Raw genomic sequence first — 25,226 nt, 5'->3', positions numbered from 1 at the left:
TTTCTGTGTCAATTTTGTCAGTAGGTAAACTATACTTGCAGTTCATAAGTTATTCAATTCAGAATCCTTAATAACAGCCAAAACTAAAACTTTTCTTGTGTTAACACCATTCCTAGTAAAATTTAGAAGCTATGTTATTATTCTAAGTCTTGGTTAAAGTTTCTCCAAGGTCTATTGAAGTGTTTTTATATGTGAGGTTAGACCTAATAATAGTAATATATCATCACATCCATTTCTTCTAATGTAAACAAAAAAACAAAATTATTAGCTCCCTTAAGGCTAGTTTACTGTACCTTATATTTTGGCTTGCCTAATGTTCTTTTTTGTTGCCGGATACTGGCATTTATTTGATGATTTTTCTTTTTTTTTTTGCCCTTTCTCTTGTTTTTAAAAATAATGACAGACTTCAGACGGTACTGATTTGAAGGGTGGTTACCAGATGACTATAACATATTCTTCAAGCTTGTCACTTCGTGGTGGTATCCTAAATTGTGATCCATTTAATACTGGCTCAACCTTTAATTTATTGTCACTGGATACCTGAATCTTAAAAGCTAAGAATTTACACAGTATTTTCCTGATCTTATTATGAGCTTATCAAACAGGATGTTGTGCTATAACTCATTTGGGTGTAATCAGTTTCCTTCAAGAGATATTTTTGATAATTAATTAATTAATAAATAATTAATTACTTGGACTGAGTCACGGCAGTATAACCGTTACAATAATTACGGAGGAAATGCTGTAATTTCAGCTAGTCCATTAGCTGAGAGGTGGCAGGCCCACCAATGGTCTTAATTCCTTCAGGCTAGCAACCTGTCGGAAGGACATTTGATTGCTTTCAAGTCTTGCGAAAAGAAAAATGCAAGACCGTAACGGGACATATGGCCCAACACTTAGAAGGAAGATGATGATGATGAATTGATTAGTTGTCAGAAATTAGTATAATTAAATAAACATTTGGGGTACCTCATTTTAAAATTATTATTTTAATTTTAACATACAAATTTCATCATTTAATTTCATATATGTTATCTGTTATTTATGAGTAGATTTATTGAATTTATTTTATTTTAATTGGTGTTTCTCATTTCATGAGAGCTGAAACCTGATTTACTACTTGTTCCTGGCCTTTTGAATTGATCTATTATCGGGGTGGGTTGTGCCGTTTCCACATGTAATTACTGTCACTGGTAAGTATAGTATTGTTTTTGTGACAGTAATTTTTGTTAGCAGTAGGCGTGGTTGTATTATTTTCTTGCCTTGTACTACTGTTTAGATGCCACTGGTGTTGCCTTAAATCTTTCATATTATCATCCCACTTTGCCCATGAATTGTGAACTGAGATTATAAGGTAGTTAAACTGTTATGTACGGCAAAGGTAACTTGTCTCATCCTATCTATTTTCTGTTTCATGTAAAAATGGCCATGAGCACACGCTTGATTCCAGAGCCTTATCTGTTAAGAAAAACTTAACTCTGTTATGAGTTGTCCATTTGTAAACTGCAATCCACTGGCACTAACCAGGGAGATATTGCTCTGCTGAAGGATTCTATGCAGGTTCTTATCATCACCGATCTCTCTGAGGAAGAGGTGAGCAGGTCGACCTCCTTTATTGCAGATGCTGTGAATGAAATAAAATGTTGTATTTCTTGCTTAGAGGATAGTAACCCATCAGTGAATCAATTGAAACGATTAACCCTTTCCACTCAAATTATTTGTACGTCCTGATTTCTCCCAACTCGTATTTATTTCTGTCAGCATTCTTCATATTTTAAAACATGGTGTTAAGTACTGGTTGTAACAATATATACAGGAAGAAACTACAAAATTAATGAATGTATGGTCTGTACATGACACAGAATCATGTTTTTCACTTTCTTAACGGTATGTCTTGAGTGTGTGGAAGCGTTCAAAGCAAATGCTTGGATGGAGCCTGCTTGCTTATCCAACCAGTCTGCACTAAAATTATCCGGCATTTCTGCCTTACTGTTCATCCCCATGTTAATAATTCACCAATAAATGCTTTCAGCTCTTCTAATGTCACAGCTTTCCAAGAAAACCAGATAGATCTATTCTGAAGTGGAGTATTTTGCTATATCTTCATTTCGGCAAATTTGTTTGTCTCATGGACAATAGAGGTTGTCAACTGATCAGTAAAAAATAGCTACCAGTACTCTACTTCTATTTTAAGTCTATTGCTACAATTTAAGAATACACTGACTAATCTGTAAGGAAATTTGGGTAATCCTGCAACACCCGTTCTCCGCGATCTCCAAGGTATGTTTGAAGTCAGCAATGTATGACTGGGACCGGGACGAGTCAAAATACTATCGCCTCCTCCACATGATTTCTTGCGATGCTGATATCAATATCGTCATTTGAATCACTAATAGATATAGCACTTTCATCGCCAGATTCAAAATGTTCATCATTTTCATGGTCACTATAAAAAAAAATCAGCTGAAAGAGACGCAAGAATCTCAGCTTCGGTCAGACTGTGCACCGCCATGTTGCTTCACGTGACTGCTTTCCATTGTCAAGGAAACGGAGCAATTTTGCCAAGCAAAGAGAAACTAAAACACACCCATTTGGTTTATTTCGGTTTCCGGAAGGGACCAGCACTTACGAAACGAAGTACAAAAGCCCTGTCATTCCAGGTAACCTAGCAACGAGCGGCGAAACATTGTGTCGACTCAGGGTCGACACACGAGCTATAACGCTGAATGACGGCTGTCGACCTCAGGTCGACACACGAGCGGAAAGGGTTAAAAGACCATACGTCACATTACCTGAATAGAGTAGGGGATCTCTTAAAATTGAAACTCAAATCCAGCTACCTAGAAAATTTTTCAATGCTTTTATGTGAGGTTACTACCCTATCATGCGATATTGACATTGTGACAGTTTTGAAAGGACTGATGGCATGCTTTAATGAGACCAAGTGGTATATCTTTGGGTTAGTGATCTTTGCACATGTATGGCTTTCATCTGAGGAGTTGTTACCCTTACCATTATTTAGTTCTGGTCATCTAATTTACGCCATGAGACTACATACTGGTGTCGGCAGCTGACGCATAAACCTGTTCTGAGAGCGAAGAAAAAAGAAAGAAATAGATGACTGCCAGCGAATGTACAAGAAGCTTGAAAGCTATGACACTGACTATGTTAAGCTTAGCAAACGACTGGTGTTATAATTAAATAGTGTAATTGAAAGAGAATATTCATTCCAATAATAATAATAATAATAATAATAATAATAATAATAATAATAATAATAATAATAATAATAACTACATTTTATCATCATCATTGTCCGACTCGTTGGCTGAATGATCAGCATACTGGCCTTCGGTTCAGAGGGTCCTGGGTTCGATTACCGGCCGGGTCAGGGATTTCAACCTCAATTGGTTAATTCCAATGGCTCGAGGGACTGCATGTTTGTGGCGTATTCAGCATTAGAAATCATCCTAGGCAGGACCCTCATCTACACAGACATGCAGGTCGCCTAATAGGCTGTCTACGAGGAAGAAACCCGCCCCAGGCCTCTCCGAAGGCCATACGCCATTATTATTATTATTATTATTATTATTATTATTATTATTATTATCATCATCATCATAATCATCATCATCATCATAAATTATAATATTACAGGTAGAGAGAATGTTGGATGATAACAAAACAGTCGTGAATTTGGTGATACTTCCGGCATGTGCGAAAGGGATGCGTAGGAGTTCTACAAGGACACACACTCGCCAGCTGTTAACACAGTGGATTAATGGGTCACTCAGTCACCAGACGTCATTCATTCGCCATACGTCATTCACCGGCTGACATTCATTCTCCCAGCTGAATTTGGGCAAGCGAGACCTTGCTTCTGATTAAATTTGTGTTCCGAGACACATATTCTGGTTGATAACATGTACAAAAATTAACAGACGTCAAGTTAAATCGAGACTGTTTCATGACAATATTTTCTGAAATCTGTGGAGTGACAACATTATTAATAACCCTTGTACAATTTCAGCTTTAAATCAAGAGGAGTACATCTGATAATTCGACATGGAGATATTGCCTAGTACCGTGTGTGATAGTTTCAACATGGAAGCCTAAACCCTGAGACCACAGCTGACGGCGATGGGATTGGAGGAAGCCAGATGTAATTGTATCATGGAGGACAACTAGCCATCCAGCTTAAAGAAGACATCAAAAGCTACGTCGACACTATATTGCAGTAAATATCTGTTCAGTAGTGGGTTAGTTAATGTATTTAGAATTGGTAAATGGTCTTGTATTATGGTATAGTTGTGTAGTTCTGGTATTTTGCTCTGTAGTAGTTTCACCATACGATCTTCATATACTTTGTTTCTGTCAGATTTTGATATCAAAGTGAATGGTATATGTGATTTTCTTAATCATGTACAGCAAATCATTTGATAATAATTCTTATGATTTACCTTAATTAGCTGAATATGTGGAGAAGTGTGTCAGGATCTTCATATGAGTAACTTAGATTTTCTCGGGTGTAAAATCATCATAATCGAATTGTAATTTAAATCATATATGTCTGAATATAAATTGAGAGGATTATATTAAAACTCAAGTCTTGGAAATGATTCCATTCCTTTGGATCAAAACCAGTTAACGTGGAAACAAGAGGAAAGATAATATTAAGTCGAGACATGGAAACCGGAAGATGGGTTGGATCTTCGAGAATCCAAATGTGTTAGTTAAGAATCGTGTACACGTAGGACATGTTGCGTGATATTATATTTTTGAATTTATGACATCCCTGGGCAGATTACAAATGTATGGCTATGTTAAATGGGACATTATAGTATATTTTACGAGTGGTAATGTGTTAGGCCTATGTCTGCGAGAGAAAATAAGTTGTATTGTATAATGACGTATTAGCAGGGGCGTATTCTCCTTGCATGCATGCGTTATGTTAGGGCGAAGAACTGTCTGAAGAACGATTCGAGGTTGTTTCAAGTCAAGCATTGACACTTTCATCTCTCAGAAGTTCAAAAGGTCCGTGCAACTGCACTAGTTCCGTTGCTTGACTACGTGTGGTGCGGATGTAGTCTCGCCATCTACTCCACTGCAGACAGAAAGAGAAAGCAAAGGAGAAGTTAAGGACGTAACGCATTCAATCTTCAAATTGCATTCGATCACAGACATAGTTCTGAAACCCTCCGAATGATGTCGCTGCAATTCATATTTGGTCACCATCCATGTGCTATCCTCTGCCATCTGTTAACATCTTGGAGAAAGTCGGCATGCCCAAGCTTACAGCGAGCGGGAACCACTGATTACTCCCTAATGAGAACCCAACGTGACGAAAGTGACCACTGTCACTGGGGTGATTTACTTCCAGTGCTTGAGTAATGGCTGAGAAGGGAGTTCATTTATTGTTTTGTTGATTAGTAAATTCATTAATTGTGTGTTCTTTCTATGCTATTCCTCGTGTTCGATGTTTTATGTATTAACGATGGATAAGTCCAAAACGGCCTGCCTCCTTGGTGTAGTGGTTAGTGTGAGTAGCTGCCACCACCAGAGGCCCGGATGGTTCAATTCCCAGCTCTGCCATGAAATTTGAAAAGTGGTGCGAGTACTGGAACGGGGTCCACTCAGCCTCGGCAGGTCAACTGAGTTTGATTCCCATCTCAGCCATCCTCGAAGTAGTTTTCCGTGCTTTCCCACCCCTCCTCCACGTAAATGCCGGGATGGAACATAACTTAAGGCCACGGCTGCTTCCTTCCCCTCACAGGGACCCTGTTCAGCATACCACGTGAAGCCGCCTGGGCTAGGTACTACTCATCCTTCCCAGTTGTATCCCCAACTAAATGTCTCACGCTCCAGGGCACTGCCCTTGAGGCGGTAGAGATGGAATCGTTCGCAGAGTCCGAGGGAAAAGCCAACTCTGGAGGGTAGTCCGAGGGAAAAGCCAACTCTGGAGGGTAAACGGATTAAGGAAGAAAGAAAGAAAGGTTCTCTCAAAAGCCTTTTACAACCCGTTAATTTGATGAAAATTTAATTTAAATTTAAAAAACTGAAAACAAGAAATATGTTCACACGTTCAATACTGAAACTTACAGTAAAACTGCTTGGCTCTCAGATACGTTCATGTTGTTGAAAGATTGCTTGGTTCCTATAATGTGGCTTCTGATAGGACAGCGAATGTATTAGTGTGTCTTGCGATTGAGTGTCTGGATAACTTTGACTGCCATGAAAAATTAGTAGCGCAGACTTTCGATGGAGCGGCGTTGCTTGCAGGTCACCTGAATGGTGTGCAAGCTAAATTAAAAGAAGTGGTTCCTGAGGCTGTATTCACCCACTGCTACGTTCACAAACTTAATTTAATTCTTTCTCAAGCTGTTTCATGCGCAAAAGAATGTCCGTACATACTTCGCAACGATGAGTGGTTTTGCAACTTTTTTTTTTTCTTTACGTCGCACCAACACAAATAGACCTTATGGCGACGATGGAACAGGAAAGGCCTAGGAATGGGAAGGAAGCGGCTGTGGCCATAACTACGGTACAGCCCCAGCATTTGCCTGGTGTGAAAATGGGAAACCACGGAAAATTATCTTCGAAGCTGCCGACAGTGGGGTTCGAACCCACTATCTACCAGATGCTAACTCACAGCTGCGCACCCCTAACCACACGGCCAACTCGCTCGGTGCAACATTTTTTAGCAATTCTTCTAAGAGAACTTTCCTGCTGGACAGTGTCCTCAAGAAAAGGTTTCCTTAAGCTAGCTCCAACAAGGTGGAACTATTCCAGCCGATTAATACAGACCATCACGGAATATTGTGCTCCTCTCCAAGAGCTTTACGACAGTATTTTGGAGGAACCTGGGAACTACGATAACATTACAATCAATGAGGCAAGCGGGTTTCTTGCGAAGTTAATGAAATTTCAATTCAATTTTCTTCTGAATATTTTTAATGAAATGTTTTCATTGATTGATGTCACATATAGGCCTAACATCCTTCAATCTAAGACCCTAGATCACGGATTTTACACCAGCGAAGTGAATTCATTAGAAACTAAAGTGTCAATAATGCAAAACAGTGGATTTGCTAATGTCTGGGAGAGAACAGAAGATACATTTAATCCACCAATGGAAAGAAGAAAGGAAAAAACTTCGCTTTTGGTTAAAGATTAGTATAGGAGGGTTTTCCTGGAAATGCATGATATTATTCTAGCACAGTTAAAATATCGCTTCCGTTCATTAGGAGATTTGTCCTTCACTGAAATGGTTGAGTGTAAGAAATTTTATTTTTCTGGCGGTTTTCCTAAAGAGCAATTCAGTAAATCTCTTGAAGTCTATGGAAAATATTTTGATATAGTACGGCTTAAATCCAAATTGAGGGCAATGTTTACTTCTGAACAGTTCAAAGATAAGACTGTGGCTCAAATCCAGAAATTCCTATTGACCAGTGATCTCTACAGTGGTCTTCTAGAACTTTGTAAGTCAGAGTTGTCTCTCTGCATTAGGAATGATATCTATAGAAAAGGATCTTCTGGTTGAAATGAAGTCACGTAAGGACTTCTGCAGTGACGTCACCAAGGAATTCTGCAAAGAGAATCTTAGGGTGGAGTTCGCCTACATGTAATTAGGGTGAGTGGAATTGGAATTTACTTACGGTACTACATTGTGCTACTGCATCGCTACTAGTTGCATGCCTCGGTGGCGAATCCAGGATACGCCACTGCGTATTAGAATATTCTTCGAGAGTAAAATCACGCTATGATTATTGGAGATCATTATTTATGCAAATTTCAGTTGAGCATTGAGATATTTAGAATCTTTGCACGATACTGGATAATTATAGACTGCGCGTATTTGATTTTGGACTATGTCTTCGGTATATTTGTGTCCAGTATTATATTCAGAATTCTCCGGGAGTTATTGTCACTTTAATTTTCATGTCTATTCACGATGATTATGGATCATTCTTCGAGATTATTCCCGAACATTCAATGACTTTCATCCGGGTCAACTACTTAGGTTTACATGACGCAGATACTCATCTAATAAAGCTATGAATATGTGACTGCATTTGAACGTAATGGTCATCTCGCATGTTGCCAAATCTTGTAGATATTGTAGAATATTCTGAAGATACTGTGTTGGAGTAGAACTGTAATCATGGTGTATGATAGTTATAGTAAGTTCATCATATATTTTTATTATGTCTCGTGTTATAATGCGGATTAGGCAGGGTCATTTTCTTTCATTTTTCAGTGTCTAAGAATTATAATGTGGCATTATCTGGAGTTAGATTTTATTTGAGTTAGGTAGACCATTTGAAGTGGCATTTCAATACTTTAATTTATGTATTTAATTTATTTAATTTAGTAAGGAATTGTCAAATGAAAAGATACTTATTTCATTGTGTCGATTAAATTTAATGGAAAATCATCGCAACAAATTATGTACATAATCAGTCACAGTAAATTCAGATTTTGAACAAATACAGGTAGCAGGTAGGGACCCTCTTCGGAGGCAGCCTTACCCAGGGAGTGGCGCCCCTGCCTATGTGAGTCCCAGAGCACACTGACCCGGTGTGTAACATCTGGTATGGGTCCCAGCTCAGGGTTACGAGTGAAGACCTCAACGGCATCTACGGCGGAGAAGGTGGACTTCGGTACAGCAGGGATGGCGGAAGGGGCATACCCGTAGCGTCTGTACTCCAGAGGAGCGGCTACGAAAGGCGTCTGTCTCCATGTTAGGGGCGGCCTAATTTTGAACCTGGCAGTAGGTATAAAATGCCATTGGGTGTGGCGAGCCCATCGTAACAATAGCCTATATGGACAAAGCAAATATGGTGCCTCGGAAAAGGTTAGGGCGTCCCCTGCTAAAAGCAACGCGCAGCTCTTCAGGTGCTGGGGGAACTGTGAAAAATGGGCAACCAGCACCAAACTACATCAAAATTGCAACAGTTAATGTACTGACACTGACAGGAAAGACAGAAGAACTGGTCGACTTCATGATAGAAAAAGATATAGCCATACTTGGACTGTGCGAGACCAAGAAGAGGGGTACAGGGGAGATCCCTCTGAGAGAAGGATACAGGTTGTATTACAGCGGAGGACCTGAAGCAAAAAATGGACTGGCCATCATACTTAGAAGAGAAATCCAAGAATATCTGGAATATACAAAGTACGTCAGCGATAGGATGATGATGATGAGACTCCAGTTTGAAAATGGCGTGAAACATCTATTTCAGTTGTATGCCCCACAACTGGTTGCATAGATGAACATCTAGAGGACTTCTTAGAGGAAGTGGAGAGACAGATAGAAGATAAGGAAGTGCTATTGATGGGAGATCTAAATGCACAAGTTGGAATGGAAAGACAAGGAAAGGAAGATGTTGTAGGGCCTTTTGGATATGGAAATGTAAATCCAGAAGGTGAGTTGTTGGTGGATTTTTGCATGAGGAATCACATGATTGTTGGAAACACCTGGTTTAGGAAGAAGAACAGTCAGAAGATTACAAGGTATGGCTGGGGAGACAGACGGACAAAGACCATGATTGATTATATAATCGTAGAGAAAGAACACCGGAAGAACCTTGTAGATGTAACAGCCATGCCTGAGGAAGCCTTTGGTGGAGATCATTGAGTTGTGATAGGAAAATTGAAAGTTGGAAAGATTGAAAAACCCCAATTAAGAAGAGAGAAAAGAATTAAAGTATGGAAGTTGAAGGAGAAAAGCATACAAGAAGAATTTCATAGGGAAATAATACCCTTGGTACCCAGGACAGAGGTGGGGAATGTTGAAGAGGAATGGAAAAGATTTAAGGAAGCACTGGTTGGATGTGCAGAAAAGGTGTGTGGTAGAACATCAGGAAATGTGAAAGACAAAGAAACACACTGGTGGAATGATAGGGTAAAGATTAAAGTGAAGGAAAAGAAAATGGCATGGAAAGCATGGAAAACATCTAAGACTGAAGAAAGTAGAAGAAAATATGTGGAGGCAAAGAATTTGGCCAAGAAAGTAGTGGAGGAAGAAAAGAGGAAAAGCTGGGCCTTATTCACACAGACATTGAGAGATGATACGCAGGGCAGCAAGAAATTACTGTACGGTATCTTAAGAAACAAAAAGAGAGATCAAGTAAACACCAGATTTGTGAAGGATGAAGTTGGCATAATTTTAACAAAGCCAGAAGAAATAAGAAATAGATGGAGAGAGTATTTTCAGAAGCTGCTGAACATAAGAACGGATGACAGTCATTCAATGGACGACCAGGAAAGGCAATTAGTTGACGAAGAAATGGATAAAGAAATTACAATGAATGAAATTGAAATGGCTGTAAGAAAGATGAAAAATGGAAAAACTGCTGGAATAGATGAAATTTCAGTGGAGATGATAAAGGCAGCTGGAGCTGTAGGCCTGCAGTGGACATATCGGATTCTCAGGAATGTCTGGGAAAATAAGGAGGTCCCTGAGGATTGGCAAAAAGGAATAATCATCCCAATTTTCAAGAAAGGTGATAAGAAAATTTTGAAGAACTACAGGGGAATTACTCTAATATCCCATGTTGCTAAGATAATGGAAAGGATACTGGAAAGTAGAATAAGGTTGAGGGTTGAGAAGCAGATACAGGAAAATCAGTTTGTTTTCAGAAGTGGAAGGTCAACAATAGAGCCCATTTTCATTATGAGACAACTAATGGAAAAGCATTGGGAGTACAGGAATGATATGGTGATGACATTCATTGATATTGAAAAGGCATATGACAGTGTCCCTAGGATGAAAGTTTGGGACAGTCTGGTGCAAAAAGGAATTGGACAGGGATTAATAAAAATGATCATGGCACTGTATAAGGAATGTTGTAGTTGCGTGCAAACACAAGTTGGCAGGACAAGTTGGTTCAAAATAACTAGTGGGCTGAGACAGGGAAGTGTTCTATCACCAATCCTGTTTACAATAGTAATGAATGACATCATGAGAATGGCAAAAGCAGCATATGGAGGAAGAGAAATGAACATGATGTTATTTGCAGATGATATTGTGATTTGGGGAGAAGACGACAGGAAGGTTCAAGAACAGTTGAATGTGGTGAATGGGAAGATTGAAGAATGTGGATTGAAAATAAGTGTAGAAAAGAGTAAAACTCTTGTTATGACTAGAGGGGAGAAAGAAGGGAAAGGTCAGATTAGACTTGCAGACAAGTCCCTGGAAGTAGTGGAAACGTTTAAATACCTGGGGAGTGAATTAATGGAGAATGCTCGACTGGATGCTGAGATTAGTAAAAGGATTCAAGCTGGAAGTTGTTTCTATCATAGTGTAAGAAATATGTTATGGGACAAAGATGTGCCAATGGAAGCAAAGGATACTATGTACAAGATGTATTACGTACCCATAACAACTTACGGAGCAGAAACTTGGACAATGACAAAGAAGGATGAGAGTCGAATACAGGCAGCCGAAATGAAATTCTTGAGGAGTATGATACAGAAGAGTAGAAGAGACAAAATAAGGAATGAGAAAATCCGGGAAGAAATTGGAGTGGAAAAAATGAATGATAGAATACAGAAGAGCCGACTAAGATGGTTTGGGCACATAAAGCGAATGAGCGACGAAAGAATGCCAAAAAAAGGTGATGGAAATGCAAATTCAAGGAAGGAGAGGCTGTGGACGACCACGATTGAGATGGAAGGATACCATCCAACACAGCATTATAGAAAGAAACCTGGACTAGGACACAGTGTTGGAAGAGGAGTGGTGGAAAGACCGAAGAAAGTGGAGAGGAACCATATTTGCCCCTACCCGGCTACAGCTGGATAAAGGGAAATGATGATGATGATGATGATGATGAACAAATGACTGTAATTTAGTATGATTGTCATACAAAGTTTAATTTTTTTTCTCTAATATTTCGGATTGGATCATCCGAACCCAGATCTTTCCCATTTAATTAAATAAAATTGTTTGCTTAATGAATGATCGAAAACAATCTGTAATTCTGAATTTGTTAAAGCGAGATAGGGCAAAGATTAATGTACCACCCCATTTGATTTATGTTTATGTACTTCAAGAACAGCATTTAATCTTTTTATTATCGATCATTTTCATAATCATAGTTAAAAAGGATGACAACACAATGATATTGTTTTCATGTTAAATAAACCATGCCAAAATTTGAATCTTATTCAATATTTTCCTTATTACATGTCACAGCATTAATGACTTTTCCAAGCGAGCCACGTCCTTTGTTTTGTCACTCCGGCTTGCTAAATCCTTACTGAGAACCCCTGGCATGTCTCATTGCTCTGCCACTGATGTCTATGTTACGGGTGCAATACTGAATGTGAAGTTGCAAAATTTCTCTATCACTTATTCAGAATCCTTACGTGACCAGAATAATAAGTGTGATGAGGAAGGTAATTCAGCTTCATGGTCTCTAGACTGTTGTTCTTGTAAAACAGATGCTAAGGACCGTGTTATTCCTTAAGATGAACATGCCTTAATGATACTAAATACTATCCCTACTTCAATTACTGATTTATTTAAAAAGAATTCTGATTTTACTGTAGAATCGGTAGAAGAAACCATCCGTTTCCTAAGATTTTTTTTGGAACTGTTAGAATCTGCTAAAGTTTTTAATCTGAACTCCTCCAAGTATTTTTAGGGTCTTCTTTCCACATACAATAGGTGTATTAAAAGGTGAGATATCAAAGTTTCGTTTTTTTATCACAATGTTGTCCCATTAGTGATTTTCATGAAGTGATTCTTAAGAAATATATCCCTAATCATGCCAGAAGGGCATTCATTCAACGTTGTTGTGATAGACCACAATTGTTGAATGAAAAATTGTCATCTTATGTGCAAGATGTTAAATTTTATTCCAAGGTCTTTAAAGTGCCTATGCCAGAAGAAGAGATTGTACATAATATTGTACGTGGTATTTCTCCATTGTATAGGTTTTATCTATTTTTTATTTCTAAACCTCAAAATTTTATTCAACTTGAAAGCTGCATGTGTTGATGCTGAGAGTATTACATATGATGATTTATGTCGTCCTGTTGACATTCCACCACTACTTCCTCCTAGTAAAGGTTCTGTTCCTAGTAAACCCGTGGTGCCTACTGAAAGAAAATGTTATGCTTGTGGATCAAAGGATCACCTCAGGAATACGTGTCCCTTAGTAAAGAGGAATCCTACCAGTAAATTAAATCCTAATGCTGCATGCTATTTATGTGGATCTAAACAACATGTGAAGAGATTCTGTCCTTTGGCCTCCCAAAAGGGTTCCAATAATTCCTCATTTAAGCTGCAAATGTGACTAAGGAAGAAATATGTAGAAAAACCAGAAACTGATACACTACTTAAAAATTCTATGAATCTAAATAGTTTCTCTGCTAGTGCTGATTCCATATGCCATGCTGATTGTCAAAGAATTTCAGCTAATGTGTGCCATAATCTACCTTTTCCAGTGAGGTTAACAGTGAACCTGTATCAGCATTGGGTTGACTCTGGCAGTGCTTTCTCCTTACTTAATGTCTTATTGGTATAACCATTTTAAGTCACCCTGCAAGCTACCTTCAATTCAACCTATGTAAATTAATTATTTCACTGCTAATGGATCAACTGTTTCTGTTTTAGGTTGTATTAATGTCAAAATTCACATTGAGAATTTCACATGGAAATTTAAACTTATTGTTGTGAAGGACTTGTGCTATGATATGATTTTAGGGTCTGATTTTTTTTATCTCATATGGGTTGACAATTAACCTTCAGGAAGGGATCTTATTTTTCAAATTACCTCCTATTCTGTGATTCCATTAATTGGTAGACACATTGTTACAGCCAATCAAACTTCATTTACTGAACTTTAGGCAAAATTCAATTTAAATGATCTATCTGAGGTATAGGCTGATCAAATACGTGCCTTATGTGCCAAGTTTCCTAATGTATTAACTGATCCTCTCGGGTTAACAAATCTTTTATTATATAAAATTGATATTTCGGACAACATTCCAGTAAGATCACCCCCTTATTGACTGACACCTCCACGTATGAAAATATTAAAGGGGATAATTGATGATTTACTAAAGGAAGGAGTCATCCGTCCCTCAACCTCAGCCTATTCATCCCCTATTTTCCTGATTCCGAAACCTCAAGGTGGTAATAGAGCAGTTTTGGATTATAGAGCCTTGAACAAAAAGATAATTCCGCAATCTGTACCACTTCCTGATATCCATACTTGTCTCTCCTGGTTCCATGATACTATATTTAATACCTCACTTGATTTGAACCAAACGTATTATCAGATTCTGCTAGCTGAAGAGTCAAAACACCTGACTGATTTTGTATTTGATCTACGACTTCTTCATGATTACACGTTATAATTCTCTTGTTAGGTCCGTATTGAAATGTACGTAAATACAAAGTACGTTACAAGTGTTATTTTTTTAATATCCACCTATTCAATACAAAGAGATCTTCTTTTTTAGAAATTAAATATTAGTATAAAATGTTAAAGGACATGTTTCGCCCATAATAAGGGCATCAACAGCCTAAAAACTTAAACCTGTATGGTGAAAAATCAGGATCCTGATTGTTCTTACAAGTCGTAAAAAGAGGATATCAATGTAGGTGTTTGTCTAAACATAAAAATTATTAGAATGTCCTTGATTAAAATCATAGTATCAAGCTGCATTCATAAGTTCACACGATTATACTTTCCGGTTAAATTGAAATAATAAATATGGTAGTTCAACCTATTCAATACAAGTAAATAAGAGATGTAGAGATTACATTCTTATTTAATTGAAAGCGGAAATCGTACCGGTTTCGACCCCAATCTGGGTCATCATCAGCCGATTATAACCCGAAAAACAATGCATAAGTAAGAAAGAAGTTAACGGTCAAGTCCACACAATATCAGTTGAAGAGGCGATATAAAAATGACAGGGGTAGGCACTGTAAAATTCAGACGAAGTGGAATGTAAGTCACATAAAAGAAGTAATGTGTAATCTTCCAAGCATTAGCACGGCACATGCAATGTTTGGCACTGTCTCACAATGTTCACGAAAAGCAGAGAACAGTTAAATGAGCCAGACTGCATACACCGTCAGGCACAAAGTCACAACACAATCCAAATATGAAGCCGAAGACGAGCAGCTCAACCGAAGTAACTTGCAAGCTCCAGAAGATCGGCACGGTGTTTACAACGTCAAGTGCTGTAGTTGCATACTCATACGCTGACGCTTTAGAGAAAATAAATATATATATTGATCAGAGAAACGATAATGAAAATAACTTAAACGAACCACTGAATGAAGAAAATGCAATGTACCGATTGGCATACAATTATATAAGAAGAGAAAGAGAAAAAAGGAGCGAAAAAAATAGTTCCGGTCACATTACATAACCGGCAGCACAACAACAGGTAGCAGCGAGCCTAACAAAGTCATTGACAGCAGAGAGCAGAACACGTTTGTTTATTCAAGCTAGTACAAGAATACTTTGGTCAAGGTTAAATTTTGGCAACCAGTCGAGCTGAAGTAAGTAAATACAAATTTCTCTAAATATCTGAGATATCGTCCTTTTATAAACACGTCACTAAGGATTAGTTTTGGGTTTATTATTTAAACGAGTTTGACGGTTAGAAAGCGACCAGCACGGTCATCGCATAACCAGTAGCAGAGTAGCAGATTGACAAGAAGGAAGGAAGGACATATTGTTTGGGTTCAGACCAATATCACATCATTTTAATTTTTGGATAAATTAAATGGAATGAAGTAAGTAGGCCTAAATAATTTCTCCAGACATCTGAGTAACCGTCTTTTTTCGCAAAAGGTCTCTAAAGTTAGTTTGTTTGGTTTATTTATTTAAGGAATTGGACGAGATTAAGAGAAGATATTCTGATATGAGAGGTCTAGAAAATTATAGCAGACTTTAAGAAGAAAGAAGAGAGCAGAAACATTTTAAAGGATAACTAATTTTATAGATGTTATTTATTAATTTAGGAATTGATATTTATTATTTTACGATTTTAGGATAAAGACTATTTATAGATGTTATCTATTATTTTACAAATTGATTTATTTAAGGATTTCCACTAAATGACAAGTAAATGTTAAATTTAGACAAGAAGAAATAAGTATTCTTTCAGATGTAAATAAGGACATAAATTAACATATAGAGATTAATTTAATAGATTACATTAGTTAGGAAATTTCCAGTAAAATCTGTAACGAATGATGATGCTTATTGTTTTAAGGGGCCTAACATTGAAGGTCATCGGCCCCTATCTGAAACAAATGACATAGTAAATAGGAAAGGTGAAACTAAGAGAAATTGTTGTAACAATTTTAAAAAATTCATATATACTTGTTATATTATACCATTGTACCATAGTCCAAGGATCAATTAATGTTTGGCACCACTGAAGAAGAGAGCGGTGGCTCTCGAAAAATGTACATGGACGGTAATTAAATAAAATAAAATGTATAAGTATTGACAAGGCAGTGAAAATATTTCACAGAAATTGCTCCCCTCTCTCGCTCTCTCTCTCACACTTACACGGAGCAGTAGAGACAAGAACATTCCCTCGGACAGCTGTTCCTTATGTCACAACTCGGCCATTCTTTCATTATTAAAGGTTTGTTTGTTTGTTTGTTTTTGTTTTTTTTATGCTAGGGGCTTTACGTTGCGCCGACACAGATAGGTCTTATGGCGACGATGGGATAGGAAAAGCCTAGGAGTTGGAAGGAAGCGGCCGTGGCCTTAATTAAGGTACAGCCCCAGCATTTGCCTGGTGTGAAAATGGTGATGATGATGATGATGCTTGTTGTTTTAAGGGGCCAAACATCGAAGGTCATCGGCCCTTAATGGTACGAAATGAAAGAACAAAAATTGCAAAGGCATCCACTGCCAAAATAAAAATAAAATATGGCATGAAGAATGAATGGATGGACAGGAACTCAACAAAACACAAAACAAACAAACAAAAACCAGTGGATCGGACTCAATACAGATCGAAAATAACATTATTACCGACCAAGGAACCACTTATAAAGCACAATGATGCTTGGTGTCTAAAGGGGGTGGAAAATCCACGTCTAAGGGCCCACAGAATGGTACATGTCGCGAGTAAAATAGAACCATGGTATGTGTCATGTTGGGGTATTAATCAGAAGTAGCGAAGACTCACGGTGTTCCACAAAAGATGGTACTACTCACAAGTATTGCAATACATACAAGTAACGCAGACCTATGGTGTGTCTCACACAATGGCCCAACTCAGAGTCAACGCAAACCGAGAAGGTTCCCCACCTAGGTGTACTAAACACGGGCGCCGGTATTCCCGTGGTGTTCCTCACATAGTGGGTACTAATCACAGGCAACGCAGACCCACGGTGCTGCTCATATAGTGGTACAACTCACAGGCTACGCCCAGACCCCCGGTGTTGCACACATGGGTACGACGCACGGGTACTGTCATCCACCAGGCCAGGCTTTTACTGCTACTAATCACAAACCTATTTCGTAACGAATTTAGTGGTACTACTCGCAAGTACAGGCAACCTATGGTGTTCCCCGCGTGATGGTGCGATTCAAAATTAGTTTCATGGTTCTAATTCAGTCAGCCCTAGGTGTGAAAATGGGAAACCACGGAAAACCATTTTCAGGGCTGCCGATAGTGGGATTCGAACCTACTATCTCCCGGATGCAAGCTCACAGCCGCGCGCCTCAACGCGCACGGCCAACTCGTCCGGTTAAAGGTTTAATACCTGATGTGCCAGGGCCTATGCCTTCCTGGTACAGTATATAAATACACGAGTTATGCTTCTGCTTAAAACACATACAGTATTACACATTATATCAAAACATGGAAGTTTGAAAAAATTGTATCAGCTGTCACTAACAAGTATGGCCTATCAGTCTGAAAAAGACAGAGATACCATGAGTTCCATATTACTGGGAGTCAGAGCTGTTCTCCTGTCAGACATTACAATACGTTGAGAATGCCCTCTCACTATCAACATTACTGACAGGGATCCATAAAGCTTCATATTCTGGTTTCAGGGAAAGAAGAATGGCAATCACATCAATATCTCTACCTGCTCTACATGAACTAGTAACTAGATCCTTAAACACAGTGTATGGTTCAAGGTATTCTGACATTGAAAGTTCTCGTAAGATGGGAATTTACTTTATTAGACGAGAGAGTTCATCATTTTCTAAATCCCCTTCCATTATGCTAACCGAGAGAAGAAAAGATAAACTTCAAACTGAAGAAGAGAGCGGTGGCTCTCGAAACATGTACATGGACGGTAATTAAATAAAATAAAATGTATAAGAATTGACAAGGCGGTGAAAATATTCATTGGTTCAGCTTTTTCAGGCTTGCTCTACCTACAGATTGAAACAAAGATATTAATTGTGTCTGCATTGGTTTTGGTAGTCTGAAAAGTTTATATAAATAATGCACAGGAGAGTTTTCCACCTATTCAATACTCTCCTGTGCATTACTTATGTTATCTCAGTTCAATATGGACCAACAACATGAAGTTCATAACCCTTGGAAAGTTTACCCGAGGTTGTCTCAAAAAAATGCATCCTCTAGTAATTTAAAGCCCTTTGAAAGGTGAGTGACTCAGAAGAGGAATTGGGAGAGAGAATACAAAGCTGGAATGAGGAGTTTAAGAAATATGGTTTAAACATCAGCAAGACCAAGACGGTGGTGATGAAAGTGTATGGGGAAGGAGCAGAACCAATAGTCATGTTAAATGAAACTCAACTGGACAGCGTGCCAGTTTTCAAATACTTGGGTAGCGTCATATCAAATGACAACCTAGCAAAACATGAGGTGAACAATCGAATCAATAAGGCAACACAATTTTACCACCAGGTAAGACACCTGCTGTGGGATGAGCAAATACCCATGAAAACAAAAATGACATTGTACAAGTCTTATTATACACCAATTCTTACGTACAGTCTCGAAACCACAACACTGACCAATAGAGATAATTCCAAACTTCAGGCAGCTGAAATGAAATTCCTACGCACTATGATCCAGAAAACCAGGAAAGACAAGATTAGGAATGAGAAAATTAGAGAAGAAGTAGGAATAGATGATTCTCTCCTCAATAAGATTCAGATATCAAGACTGAAGTGGTTTGGTCACATGAAGAGGATGCCAATAAACAGAACTGCAAGGAAGGAATTTGACAGAAAGGTAGAAGGAAGACGACCCGTGGGAAGGCCACGAAGGAAATGGATAGATTTAGTTAAGAGCGATGTACTGCTGAGAGGTCATGATTGGGACAAGTTGGTGGAGGAAGAATGGTACAAGGACAGGATGAGATGGAGAAGGCTCATATACCACACCCAGGAAACTGGAGATGATTTAGGATGATGATGATGAAAGGTCACTAAGCTTAGACTAAAGTACATGAATTAACGGCATGTTGGAACTCTCTAATGTGAGCAGCAACTCACAACATTTTGAGCAATGCTCAACAGGAAAAATAGCTAGGTAATGAATTGTTGTTACTTCATTTGGGGTCAAAGCTTTGAAATAGTTCACAGCAACACTCTCGTCTTCAATAGTTTCAACAAAGTCTACTAGATCATAAAGATACCCTCCAAGATACTCAACACTTTTAAACCATGAGTTCCACCTGGTGATCACAGGAATAGGGAAGAGTTTAGCTTTAGTGGGTTCGTCTTCATATTTCTGCTTCAGGAATTGAATGTATGCATGCTTTCCCTTTCGTGTATTAGGGAAGATGTGTTTTGCCTGTACAACACATTAGTTCAAAGCAATAAGTTCCATGGCCCACACACTGCCCACCAAATTCAGTTAAAGAGCCCAGCAGTGCATGTGTACCAACTCTTCTGAAACTAGAATCCTAATTGCGTTTATACACTTGCCCATGTAACGTGCTGAATCTGAAGTTATAGAAACTACATTCTGGTACCGAATTTCAAGTTTGTGAATTACACTCATAATTGCTTATGAACATTCTGTAGCATTTGCACTAATTTTCACCTCACACCCCCCCCCCCCCCCCCCCCCTTACAAATAACTTCTGAACTGTACTATCGCCACAACTAAGCACTTTTATAAGAACCATAAATACACATTGCCCTTTTTTATCAATCGCTTCATGACAAAGAACTGAAACTCTCTCATCTTTCACAGTTTCTTTTATCTTTCCTCCTCCTCTTTGACAATTTGAGGTACAGAACCTTCCCTCAGTCATCCAGCTGTGGGCAAGTCTCCAGCACCTTAAAAAAATCAATAGGCCTAATATTAGAGGGCTATTTAACATCATTTGAATGAATTAAATGATTTATAATTGTAAATGAGGGATCTGGCATGCATTATCTAGGCCTAAGTACGATTAAACAAGAAAACTATCATAACCATACAAAGTTATCAGAAAAACATAACCTTGCATCTCTTCCTCAGAAAAATTTATATTATTGCACAAACCTGGTATATATTTCTCCATCCACTCTCTCAGCTTCGGATGATTAACTTTTTCCAGTGGAATATTTGCCTTCATTAAAGCTCGAGTTGTAGATAAAATGAATGCGTCTTAATTGTATTTCGCTTGTTTTGCCGCTGAACTAGTGTCTGTTAGACTAGCTTGTGTTCTGATGCCTGTTGTCGTTAGTGCCTTTTCCTTGTTCTTCTTAGGTGAAACTCTGTTATTAGTATGTTTCAGGCATGTGTCCTTTCTCTGCCACTCAATTCACACAATGCTTTATCTTTCTAGTTTTGTTAAAGACGTAAAATCCTTCTGATGCAAATTATTATTCTCGATCAAAAACTGTCACAACCATTTTAATAAACTGAGCACAAAATAGGAAATTAAAAGCTCCGATCAGCAGGGATTTTCAAAAGGCAAGAGGAAATACACAGTGACGTTACACGTAATTGAATACCAAGGATCGATGAATACGATAAATTTCTCGCTTCACAGGAAGATATTTTAGCGATAATCGATAAAGTTGATTGTGGCATCGATTATCGGGTTTTATTGCCACAACTTGCCTCGAATCTCTGTCGTAAACTTCAAATGATGCAATTCCAAATAGTTTCGTGTTTTTGAGCCAAATTTGTAAAATTTTGCAAACATTTTGCGATTTCGGGCTTTGCGGAAAACAGGTGCCTCTAACTATGGGCAATGTAGAGGAATAAGATTTTTTTTCTTTTGCGTTGCACTAACACAGACAGGTCTTATGGCGACGATGGGACAGGAAAGGTCTAGGAATGGGAAGGAAGCAGCCGTGGCCTTAATTAAGGTACAGCCCCAGCATTTGTCTGGTGTGAAAATGGGAAACCACGGAAAACCATCTTCAGGGCTGCCGACAGTGGGGTTCGAACCCACTATCTCCCGGATGCGAGCTTACAGCTGCGCGCCCCTAACTGCGCGGCCAACTCGCCCGGTGGAATAAGCCTCTGCTAAGTCATGCAAGTACTTGAAGGTTGTATCTAACGTTGTATTTTCCATGGTGCTGTTAATTATTTGGGGGCATTTCTTAACATGCCTTTAAGAATTGGTTTCGAACTATGGAGGCTATTAACTAATCCCGTGTAAACTCTGGTTTCCCCTTGGTATTAAAGCTGTTTAAGTGTTCTCCACTTACTTTTGAGTGTGTTTTAATTTAAACTGAAATGTTTATTGTGCAATTATAAATAGGAAAGAAATTCCACCTTATCAATACTATCCTATTTATAATTGTGTAGTTTGTCAATACGGATATGAAGATTATAGATTACGATGTTTATTGTGGTCTGATAGCCTGGTTATGCTCTTGGTGTTCGGAGTAAGAAACTTTTCTCTCACTTGTTGTAAACTGAATGGTACCTGCTAATGAGAGCTGGCTCCCTCATTGTTTTAAAGTGGTTATAATATCTTCTCGTTCCTTTGTATTACTCAAGATATGCGTGATTTTAATTATGTTAAATAACTTCAAATCTTGTGAAAATGAAGGAAGGCAATTTGTTCTATTTGTAAAATAAAGTTGTGGGCATATTTTAATTTAAGGTGCCTTATTTTCCAGCCCCTAGGCCTACCGCTTCTTATAATACTGCTATTGGGCAATATTATCTGGAACAAAAATGAAAACGGGAAAAGCATCAGGGATGGATGAAATATGAGTGAAAGTGATAAAGGCAGCAGGACCTCTTGGTCTACATTGGTTATAACGGCTGCTAAGGTATATAGGAGGAAAGAGCAGCATGTTTCCCATGTTAGGGGCGGCTGCAAGGACTTCTGTTCCCCATGTAAAGGGCGGCCTGGGGGCTGGCAATAGCTCTAAAATGCCTTTGGGAGTGGCGACCCCATCGTTACAGCGAGTGCATATAATAAGAAAACGATATCGAAGGTCGCATTTTGTGGCAAACGCTTCAGCTTTCTTATTCAAACTGAGTCACCTAACCTAACTTTAATTTAATGGCGTATGGGCTCCGGAGAGGCCTGATCGGGTCTTTTTCTCGTAGACGGCCTATTAGGCGACCTGCATGTCTGTGAAGATGAGGGCCCTACCTATGATGATTTCTAATGCTGAATACGCCACACACACACACCCAGCCCCCGAGCCATTGGAATTAACCAATTAAGGTTAAAATCCCGGGACCCTCTGAACCGAAGGCCAGTATGCTGACCATTCAGCCAGCGAGTCGGACACCTAACCTACTTTAACCGTATATATAACATGAAAATATATATTCAAGCGCCAGCAGAAAAGAGATAATCTTCCTGCTATAAATTTAACCAGATGCGAGAAAATATAATCGAACCTCTGAAATCAATGATGTGCTCTGCCATACATTGAGGTGTGTCGCATTCTTATATAATTTCAGTATTAAAATTATGCGATCACTTGATGTAGCCTTTATTTCTAACAATTTAACACATGCTATTGACCATGTTATTTTAGCATTTATTGCAAAAACATGTTCTCCTCTTTCACTTCAATTTTGCTTTACAGAACAACAGTTGACGGACATTACTAATCGACTCCAACATCGCCTTCGAAAGTCGACGGGAGAGCTCACAAGTGCACATAGCGAGAAAACGATACCTTACCTAAGATGATCAATCGCATTTTGTGGCAAACGTTTCAGTTTTCTTATTCAAACAGCGTCACTTAACCTAACTTAACCGTAATATATCTATGATGAAAACATACTTAATGCGCCAGTAGAGAAATTATAATCTTCTCACTATAAATTTACATGATAATAGCTTTTCCAAAATAGACCCGAGAAAATATAAACTAACCTCTCAAAATCAATGATGCACACTGCCATATCCTGAGGTGTAACCCATTCTTGCTTAATTGCAGTATTGAGCATTAAAATTAGGCATTAATGTTAGGAAATATTACTTTTACCCACTTACTACAACTTACATAAGTTTGTAAGTCTGTATGTACATATGTTTAGTCATCAGCCCAAAGGCTGGTTGGATCCTACATTAAATATTTCGGTCAAATTTGAGCGTAGCCTTTTTCCATGATTTAATCAAACTTTCTAACCTAACCAAGAGCTTTGAAATTCATTAAAATTCAGCCTTTATTTTCAACGATTTAACAGCTGTTACCGGGCACATTATTTACGCATTTATTACGAATACATTCCCTTTCGTTTCAACTTTTCTTTACGGAACAGCAGTCGACGGGTATTACTAATAAACTCCAATGTCGCCTTTGAATGTCGATGAGAGAGCTCACTAGTGGACATAGCGAGGAAACGAAACCGAAGGTGATCGATCACATGCAACATAATCGTTGAGATGCATAAATATTGGTAATGGAAAAAATTGTGCACGCTTAATCGCTCGTAATAACGCATCAGTGATCAGACTCTCGCTGTAACCTAAGGATAATACACAGTTTAAGACGAATTTTGAAGGGACCAACAAAATCTACCATTATATGCTGTACTCACTATAGCAGACTTCTATTGTATTACCTTTTGTCAAACTAACTTTGAGTTGCATTTTTAACTGGCTATAATAAAGTATTAATGTTAGGAAATATTGTACTTTTACTCACTTACTACAACTTACATAAGTTTGTTATTACGCCTATATATACGTATGTTTAGTCATCAGGCCAAAGGCTGGTTGGATCCAGCATTAAACATTTTGGTCAAATTTGAGAGTAGCCTTTTTAACTTAACCAACAGCTTTGAAATGCAGGCATAAAACATTTCAGCTTCCAAAAACCTTCTGAAACTGATAATTACATAACTAAAAAGTATAAAAAACTGTGCTAATGGAGCCTCATTGTTTTTTCCCTGAAAATACAGGTGACATGCAATGTTTTGAAAAACTCTGTAAGATCATCATCATCTTCCTTCCAAGTATAGGCCATGTGACCCGTTACGGTCTTGCATTTTACATTTTGCAAGACTTGAAAGCTATCAAATGTCCTTCCGATGGGTTGCTAGCCTGAAGGAAACTTTGTAAGATAAAATGTATTTTCTACATTTTTTCTGTCACAAGTGCTTTATGTAGGGTCCATACATACTTCCATACATACCTTATTATGCTAAAAGACCTGTATTTAAGTTGATACTTATGCACATAGGAGACATGAAACTTTATTTTTCATTTTCTATAAAACTAAAAATGGTGGACTCTCATTGTTTTGCCCCTGTATCCTTCTTATAATGTTCATCTAAAAAAACCTCAAACTACGAGTATATACATCAAATAATACTTCTTCCCATACCATGAAATGAAATGAATCATTATCCTATTTCTCCATCAACATGTGTTCTTTCTAATATTAAAATGTAAATAAACAGTAGAAAACACACCTCATGCATGCCATGGGAAGCCAATTTCACTGTTACCTTGTTTAGAGTCTTGAAGAGAATGTCTACTGCTTTCTCCTCCCAATGTTTCATCCATAATACCGTCCTTACTACTACTTTCTGAGGGAGGTTCTGGTTCGGCACTTGGCTCACAATCAACAGGTTCCACCTTCGGAGATTTAAGGTCAATACATTCTACACCAGAAGTATCATCACTCAACACGACAGGTGTATCTGCACGCATTCGTTTGTAGGGTGGCAGAGGAGACTGAGCTCGTGGTGACAGCTGCTTTTCTAATCGAGGCATTGCAGATTGTGGTGGCTGTGAAGGAAATGTAAAATGAAAATGTTGCGGCAAAGAAAATTAACAATGATCTGAAAAGTGAGAAAACTTCAGACAGGATTTACAT

The 25,226-nt window shown here is 38.3% G+C and overlaps 1 protein-coding gene across 20 annotated transcripts in view; it reads right to left on the bottom strand.

The window, feature by feature from the left end:
- LOC136879195 (modifier of mdg4) overlaps positions 1-25,226 on the bottom strand; it is a 617,535-nt gene that overhangs the window by 513,450 nt on the left and 78,859 nt on the right. For all 20 annotated transcript variants that reach the window (XM_068229102.1, XM_067152971.2, XM_067152979.2 and 17 more), the window contains exon 5: positions 24,856-25,138. In XM_068229102.1, coding sequence (XP_068085203.1) covers positions 24,856-25,138 — 283 coding nt within the window. The remainder of the gene's footprint in view (positions 1-24,855; positions 25,139-25,226) is intronic.

Source organism: Anabrus simplex, chromosome 8, assembly GCF_040414725.1.
Source record: "Anabrus simplex isolate iqAnaSimp1 chromosome 8, ASM4041472v1, whole genome shotgun sequence".
NCBI lineage: Eukaryota > Metazoa > Arthropoda > Insecta > Orthoptera > Tettigoniidae > Anabrus > Anabrus simplex.
The sequence above is the reverse complement of the archived record's forward strand: the minus strand, read 5'-3'. Positions and strand labels throughout refer to the sequence as shown.